We start from the raw sequence: 8,331 nt of genomic DNA, 5'->3' as shown, positions 1-8,331 counted from the left end.
TTTAAACTAAAATAAGATAAATAAAAAAGAACGGGGGAGTACTATAGTGCTCACCCAATATCTATTTTGAGTTTGAATGTCTATATATGAGCTCTATTGCGGTTAGCTAAAACTGCCAAACTTTTGCTACCATTGTTCAGTTTAGGTACACCCAAGGAGCCAAACATAATTTTCATGATATGTGGAGGTTCGTATGTAAGAGAAATTAGCTTTGCCTTTCTTATCTATCCGTCCGCAAGACCGCAACACCACCCCATTCTCCAGCAACGAGACAACAAATCTCCTCCTCTTCCTCTCCGTATCCGCATCAGTCCATCACCTTCAATGGCGGCGGCGGCGGCTGCTGCCACCTCCTTCACCACCCTCGTAAGCCGAGGCGCCCCCGCCCCCGCCCCCGCCCCCGCCCCCGCCTCCTTTTTTTTCTTACCATCTCCCAACCCTTCAATCACCTGACGGACCCTCTCGTGTTGCTTGCAGGCCGTCGCGCGTTCGGCGGGGCAGCGGTCCCTCCTTGCCTCCAAGGCCGCACCTTCGCCGCTCCTCTCCCTCCGTGGCGCCCGCATCCCCTCGCAGGCCGTCTCCTTCTCCGGGGGCCTTGCGGCGTCGCCCTCTCACAGCCGCGCGCGCTTCGCTACATCCGCCAGCGCCGAGCCCAAGGTACGATGCTGGGTTCTTCTCCCTCCTCTTTTCTTCTTTAATTAATCTGTCTGTCTATAGCAGCTAAAGTGGATACCGGGCATGCGGTAAAGTTTGCATCCTTTTTCATTCTATCCTACTAGGGATGGAGTGATAAGGAAGCTATTGTACAATCCTGGCTACTTAGTAGTACTTACCATTTTTTGGGCATTCCATCTGCCTTAGTTGTCAAACTTCCTGCTATCCACTTTGTTATAAATTGGACTATCCCCTTTTAATTCAATGGGCATGATAAATTCAAGTCACCACTAAAATTTCTGGGGACACAACACAAGTTCTAATTGTGGCACATCATCAATGATTTATTCTGATAAACGATTGAATCTTCAGACACTAGGAGACCATGGGGCAGTCAGTGCTTCATGGGCTTATATTTGTGTGCATTATACCCACATAAACCATTGCTTGTGTGAGGATGCAGATGTGCAATGCCTTGTATTTGACTGAAACTGCGGGCTAGGCAGTTTTGTGGATGCATTCAGTTAATATACTCTTACCTATGTTGTGTAATGTGTGGCATCCAGGGACCAGGATGCCTATGTTGATTTGTCTCCTGTGCCTTTTGCAGGAAGCAGATCTTCAGTCTAAAATCACCAATAAGGTGTATTTTGACATAAGCATTGGGAACCCTGTGGGGAAGAATGTTGGGAGGATTGTCATCGGCTTGTATGGGGATGATGTTCCACAAACAGCAGAGAACTTTCGTGCTCTTTGCACTGGTATGAGGGATTGCTGGAAATTAACTGTTTCCTTGTTGTGCAAGCTTATTAGTTTGAGTATTGCCTTGCCCTGAAGAGAAACATAACAAGGTCCGCCTTTTGCAGGAGAGAAAGGGTTTGGATACAAGGGATCCAGTTTCCACCGTGTCATCAGCGACTTTATGATCCAGGGCGGAGATTTTGACAAGGGCAATGTATGTGTTCACCTACTATCTGGTGTACTGCACTTGGATATTTGGTTCCACCGACCATACTCAGTTCAGAAAAAATAAAGAATAGCTGCATGCTGATGTGCCGATATGTTCTATCAAATGACTGAGAATTTTTTTAAAGTTTTCATTGTTTTATCTTGTTGATTATTCTGCTGAATATTTCTTTGTTTTGGGGTTAGTGGATTGAACTTACACAAGTTGAGAGTACTTTATGCCTGACATTTAATTGGTGAATAAAAAGAGGAACTGTGCTACTCGTAAGGCTATGTTTGGATACTCTAGTATTGACCCCAATACACATGGGTTGAGGAGGATTGGGTGTAAATTAAACTAATTTACATCTCAATCCACCTCAACTCATGTGTATTGGGGTCAATACTAGAGCACCTAAACAAGTCCTAAGTTGGTTTCCTGATAGTCTACCTGCTTTGTGTTATACAGTAACCTTTGTGATGCTTGCTAAAATCTTGTCATAGTACATTATGTCTATGATCTATTTTTCTTTATACATACATGCATTTTGCAATTTGTGTCTTAATTCATGAAATTGCAAGTGGTTGGCGCCTAGTATTGTTTTCCAAACTGATGCACGCATTTTCCATGTGTGACTTTATGAGGCCCAACTGTTTAAGGTTGGGACGCCGAATTCTTTGTGTACAGTCTAGCAGATTGGGTTTTTTAAAACACTACACAGAAGATTGGTTTTGTGCTTGAACAGTTGAACAAAGAGAGATTGAATTGGAAGATGCAGCTTTCAAGTGTTTGCGTGCGATTAACTAGAAGTTACACTTGCAGGGTACCGGTGGGAAAAGCATATATGGACGCACTTTCAAAGATGAGAACTTCAAATGTACGAAGTAGTAGTGATATGCTGTGTGGTTCCCAGTTCCTTTGCTAAAACTGACGGCCTGCTGATTTCGTGTTTTAGTGGTTCACACTGGACCTGGAGTGGTCAGCATGGCTAATGCTGGACCGAACACCAACGGCAGCCAGTTTTTCATTTGCACTGTCAAGGTAATCTTGTACTACCGTGTTTAACTACCAGGGGAATGGTCCCTTTTGCTGCCTCTGCTGCTTACAATTTATGTTTCAACTATACTCTCATGTACTAGCACCAAAGCTAACCCAGAACTGGTAATGACTGGTGCAGACGCCTTGGTTGGATGGAAGGCATGTCGTGTTTGGCCAGGTCGTGGAAGGGATGGATATTGTAAGGCTGATCGAGTCACAGGAGACTGACAGAGGTGACCGTCCGAAGAAGAAAGTAGTCATCAGCGAGTGCGGGGAGCTTCCAGTGGTCTAAGCGTTACTCATCTGTTGTCCGTTTCACTTCTGACGGATGACGATATCCCCCCCCCCCCCCCCCCCCCCCCCCATCCCATGTGCTAATTATAGAGAATATTTCGAATTCAAGTAAGGTCCCAAATCTGAGGCATACTGTTGCTGCCCTGCTGGAATAAATGTGCTACTTTCCCCTGCCTTGTTAAGGGAAAGGGTTTTGTTCACGATGTTACCTTGTAACCTTGTACTTATGTTTCATACTTGGAATGAAGGTTCATGGAACAAAAATATTCTGCTGCATTGCATGCAAGAGCTGTTGATCATTCAGAGCAATGTATTGGTTGTGAGTTTTTGACGGCGCTCACAGTGATAGATTTGTTATCTATATGCCAGCCCCAGCATATTCATCCTTGTGCTGTGGGCGTCTAGAGGACCGACAATATATATATTTTTAAAACAAATTCGTGAAGAACATCACAAGTTATGCATGCAAACTGCTCAAGTCATGTGGATCCAAGGCATCCTAACAACTAGCACAGCATTACAACAAAATATTGGTGTATATGTGCCTACAATGAAGTGAAAGGTGATGAGTCATGGTGATGTGTAAAGAGGCATTACAAAGTTAGCTTCACAAGCGTATGAATTCATTGACAACCCTTGACATGTAAAGTTGATTCATATGTATAAGAAAGCTTAATGATCTATCTGTAAATCCAAATCCATGTACTATGTTTCCACGTCATGCAACGCAACATTCCAAAACCATGGGTTGCAAGATGCTGCAGAATGCAAGCCATGGATCATCTATAAATGGCTAGCTCCCACATATGAACTAGTCTCTATCATCATCCAATCCAGATCAGCAAAGCGGCAGTGCGTAGAGAGGATCGTCGAACAGAACAGCATGAAGATGGTCATCGTTCTCGTCGTGTGCCTGGCTCTGTCAGCTGCCAGCGCCTCTGCAATGCAGATGCCCTGCCCCTGCGCGGGGCTGCAGGGCTTGTACGGCGCTGGCGCCGGCCTGACGACGATGATGGGCGCCGGCGGGCTGTACCCCTACGCGGAGTACCTGAGGCAGCCGCAGTGCAGCCCGCTGGCGGCGGCGCCCTACTACGCCGGGTGTGGGCAGCCGAGCGCCATGTTCCAGCCGCTCCGGCAACAGTGCTGCCAGCAGCAGATGAGGATGATGGACGTGCAGTCCGTCGCGCAGCAGCTGCAGATGATGATGCAGCTTGAGCGTGCCGCTGCCGCCAGCAGCAGCCTGTACGAGCCAGCTCTGATGCAGCAGCAGCAGCAGCTGCTGGCAGCCCAGGGTCTCAACCCCATGGCCATGATGATGGCGCAGAACATGCCGGCCATGGGTGGACTCTACCAGTACCAGCTGCCCAGCTACCGCACCAACCCCTGTGGCGTCTCCGCTGCCATTCCGCCCTACTACTGATTCATGATATTTGGGAAATCTCCTCTATCCATCTCTCTCTATCTATATATGTAATAATGCAGTAAGACGACACACATTATCATGTGTGGTATGACCAATAATATATGCATGGTCATAATAAAGTTTTGGTTTTAATGAATCTATCGGCCGCTTGATGTCTATGATGGACAAATCAAAACTTCTCCTGTCAGGCATGTAAATATTTCAAAATCTCTATTCAGGCTCAAATTCATAGCATATGGGTAGAGTAGTATGCTTGAGATTAGCAACTTTATACTTGAGTATAGAGTATAAAACATAAAGTCATGTGTATTCTATTGGCTAGATAAGTGTAAATGTGAGTTTAGAGGCAACAACCATGATTTGAATCCTAATTTACACATAATTTTAGCGTTTTTTCCATTTAAAGGCGGGGCTTGACGAAGTTGGAAGCCGTGGAACTGCTGGGGCTTATCTTGACAACAAATCATTCCGGCAGAGACATCATTCTTAATAGATACTGAGGCCAATCCCTTGAACTTATTCACGAGTAGTTTGATAACATTCTGTCACCCGAAAAGATTCTGTTAGATGGATGCAGCAACTAGGATCTGGTGATAACTAGCCCCGCTACCGGCGTGATTGGTTGTGGTGCCAACGGGAGCCATGCTCACGCTGGCCTGGACGATCCGGGAAGCCTCTCACTAGCATCTCCACGCGTGCAGGCGGAGGGTTGAAAAAATGCTTGGCCTGCTTCCGTGCATGCAGGCTGCACCCGGATAGTGCAGGTAACCAATCGTATGCCCATTCACGGTCAATGCATACAACGAGCCTGAGTGTAGCTATCCGAGCAACCAATCACGTGGTACCTGACCTAAGTAATGACCAGCAAATAAAAGTGTTGAGCACCAAAATAGACAAGGTGGACGGTCCGCATCAGTATCGCGTGCAGAGACAGTTAGGGTTCCGAGTTTCTTGTGACGGTTGTTAGCTAAATTCGCGGAATTAACTCGGGAGATTGGTTTGTAACGGGTCCAGACCCCTCCTCTATAAATATAAAGGAATACAGTTGATTGGGATAAACAATCGAACCTACAATCAATAAAATTTGCATTTTATCTTGTACATTTAGGAGTCGCTCTAGTTTAGTTCTAGTTTAACCTCTCAATCCCCAAATTCTCTGTTTCTCTTCGGCTCTACATCGATTATAGGTGTCTAGGTCGGCCTGCCGACTATAGACAAAGCATAGGACCTCTCCTCCCCGACGGGTCCTGTGACACCCCAGTGTCACCTAGGGTTTCTCTTAAAATGCCAAACCAAGAACCATCATTTTATGAGAAGCAAAGTAAGCATGAGCATCAAATTAACTTAAGAATAAAGAATTCACCAAGCATATACTTAAAAGTCTCATGATCAAAACAAATGGGTCTTTCCAAAAGGTAATAATGTTGCAACCCTAATAAAAACCCTAAGTGAGCACCATGAGCAAAATTCAAGAAAATAAGGAAAAGGGTATGAAAAATTTAAAATTAAGACTTGAGCCAATTATAAACATTGAAGTATACTTAATAAACAACAAGAAAGGTTGAGAAAGCTTAGCCAAAATAACTCAAATAAAACCCCAAATCAAGCTTCTCATGTGGGGACTTAATGGGAATTCTGAATTTCAGAATTCTGAAATTCAGACCTTGAGCCAAAGATCAAGGATGTTCACCTTGATCCCTAACTCGAATCCTAATGACCCCATTGACAAAAATGTGCCTAACTAACCCCTCTGTCATGTGCGAGGAGATGGCATTGGGACGCGTGCCTCGGACACGTCAAACCAGGGATTTTCTCCCTGTGTGTGGCAGTGAGACAAACAGGATTTCTCCCCTCTCTATCTCTTAATCCAGTCAGCGAAACTTGCTAGCCTCCACACACAAACGACAAAGGGACCTAAGAGGAAGAGATCTCTCAACGGGATCGTGGCCTTAATCTCAAAGATTTGGGCCCAATCCGCGTTTGAACTTGACCTTTCTCTGCGCTGCCTCGTGCTCGACGCTGTGCCAGGCGCCAGAGCGCGCACTGGTGTTCGCCGCGCACGCCCCGAGCGCATGTCAGAGCCCCGCCCTCGACCGTGCTCGCCCGCTCCTATAAAGCCTCCCCGTGCGCGCCTCACTTCACCCCGCGCTCACCTTCACCGGCCAGCCCCCTCTCCTTAGCTCCGGCGAGCTCAATTCCGCCCGCCATTGCCGCCAGAGCTTCGGCCACCGTGGCCAGCCCACTCCAGCCACCCCCAAGTCGAGCCAGTGCTTCGGCTAGCTCCGCCAGTGGCCCGTAAAGCTTTCCAAGCCCTCGGACCAGACCGGACTTCCCCGGAGGCCCGAGATCGACCTCACCAGACTTCGGCCTTCCGCCGCCGCGCGTGGACAGAGCTAACCGGTGAGTCTCCGTCCAATTCCTTGCACCCACATCTTCTCTGGCATCCCGTGAATCTCTCTGACCCGTCCAATTGAACTATCTCGCCGTGAGCAGACCGGACTCCTCGCCGCCGACGAGCATCCCCGCCTGCGCACGTGGACCGACCAACTCCGGCCATCCCCGACGGCGACCCGCACACCGTTGTGATCCCCGAGACCTCCCCTACGTCCTCGACCACCTCACCGGAGCAATCTCGCCGCCGGTAAGCCCCTCCGCCCTTTCCTCCGCCGCGGTTACTGTTTAAGTTAGGAGAAGGACCTCGGGTTAGGATTTGAAGAACCCGAGGGGTTTTCTATAACGTCAGTGACCCATGTGAATAGTAGCCTAGGGACTGATCCGCGAAGAAAACTTAAAACACCCGCCAGGGACCCCAGTGCAAAGTAGTTTTCCATTTAATCAATTCTGTTAATCTTTTTAAATAACCAGAGAACTTAGAAAATCCATAACTTGATGAATTATTAATAAAAAGTTGTCAAACTAATTTTGCTAGATCCTGAATATTATGAACTATCATTTAAAAATGATAAACCCTATGCTTTCTGTTCTGAATTTTAGAGTTTAAAATTAAAAACAGAAACTTACCAAACCTTGTTTAATTAAGGAAAATTAGTTTTTCTTCTGTACTGAACCTAAGAAAATTTGTAGGTATTCAAACCTCATTTAGACACTGTTTAAAAATAGTAGGAACCCCATCATTGAAAAATATGATGTAGATATTCATTTAAAGCTATTTTGCCCAAAACTAAGGAAAAATCAGAAAGACATTAGAAATTAATGAATAGTGAGTAAAATTATTTTTCCTAGTTTGCTTATGTAACAGAGAACCTAGGAAAAATAGAGAGACCATTAGTCCAGATCAGTTTTAAATTAGAATGCTTTATTTAGCCTTATTTGAACTGAAAATCTATTATTAGAATTACAAAACTATACCCAAAATGGATAATAAAAATCCAGTGGACTTACAACCACCAGAGCCCCACTACAAAAATAAAGAACACCTCAGCCCAATATTTTAAGTAAGGAAAATAAATATAAAATGCTAATGAGGCATTTTCCAAATAAATCATGAACAACCCCTAATGATGCAATAATGGGCAACCAAAAATTTGCTAAGTCCATAATGAGATAAACCACCAGAGAAAAATGCAAACCCATGAAAAAGGAGCAAACTCTTACCTATTGCTAATGATTTATGAGAAAGGCCACTTAATTCAAATAATGCATACCACCCCTTCCCTTAAGCAAAAAGATGCCAAACTTCAGAATGATTTCTCTTGCGCAAAACAAAAACTAAGAAAAATAAGAACTCTGTTGTTTGATACTTTTCAAGTATAGTGGTAGTAGAAAGCACCTATTTGGCTAGAAACTTGAGAAAACCATAGTAAAATAATTAAAAGGTATTAATGACTAGAAATTTGTACCAAATCATGTTATAACACCTAAAAGCCAGCAAAAATAAGTTTTAGAGAATTACCCACTGTTAAATAATAGTTGTAGTTCAAAGCACCCCTTCTGCCCTAAAATTTGATAATTTTAT

General features: G+C 45.0%; 2 protein-coding genes across 2 annotated transcripts; both read left to right on the top strand.

The window, feature by feature from the left end:
* The first annotated feature begins 267 nt into the window (after positions 1–267).
* Positions 268–3,208, top strand: LOC103629299 (photosynthetic NDH subunit of lumenal location 5, chloroplastic). The gene is made up of 7 exons (NM_001358049.2): positions 268–366; positions 478–657; positions 1,265–1,415; positions 1,521–1,609; positions 2,423–2,477; positions 2,556–2,641; positions 2,778–3,208. The coding sequence occupies exons 1-7, from the start codon at positions 325–327 to the stop codon at positions 2,928–2,930; spliced, it is 756 nt and encodes a 251-aa protein (NP_001344978.1). The 5' UTR covers positions 268–324; the 3' UTR covers positions 2,931–3,208.
* A 556-nt stretch (positions 3,209–3,764) lies between these two features.
* Positions 3,765–4,487, top strand: bz15 (beta zein). Its single transcript, NM_001112534.1, has one exon. It carries the CDS (start codon positions 3,816–3,818, stop codon positions 4,350–4,352), a length of 537 nt encoding a protein of 178 aa, NP_001106004.1. The 5' UTR covers positions 3,765–3,815; the 3' UTR covers positions 4,353–4,487.
* Positions 4,488–8,331: the final 3,844 nt, after the last annotated feature.

This window comes from Zea mays, chromosome 6, assembly GCF_902167145.1.
Source record: "Zea mays cultivar B73 chromosome 6, Zm-B73-REFERENCE-NAM-5.0, whole genome shotgun sequence".
In the NCBI taxonomy this organism is placed as follows: Eukaryota; Viridiplantae; Streptophyta; class Magnoliopsida; order Poales; family Poaceae; genus Zea; species Zea mays.
Note: the sequence above shows the minus strand (reverse complement) of the source record. Positions and strands in the feature narration are given on the sequence as shown.

What these genes read in the sequence shown, in the direction of transcription:
- bz15 (NM_001112534.1), top strand. Translation starts at nt 3,816, where the DNA reads ATGAAGATGGTCATCGTTCTCGTCGTGTGCCTGGCTCTGTCAGCTGCC.
- LOC103629299 (NM_001358049.2), top strand. Translation starts at nt 325, where the DNA reads ATGGCGGCGGCGGCGGCTGCTGCCACCTCCTTCACCACCCTC. An exon ending in CCGCCAGCGCCGAGCCCAAG is followed by an intron (nt 658 to 1,264) that starts GTACGATGCTGG and finishes TGCCTTTTGCAG; the next exon opens with GAAGCAGATCTTCAGTCTAA. An exon ending in GAGATTTTGACAAGGGCAAT is followed by an intron (nt 1,610 to 2,422) that starts GTATGTGTTCAC and finishes TTACACTTGCAG; the next exon opens with GGTACCGGTGGGAAAAGCAT.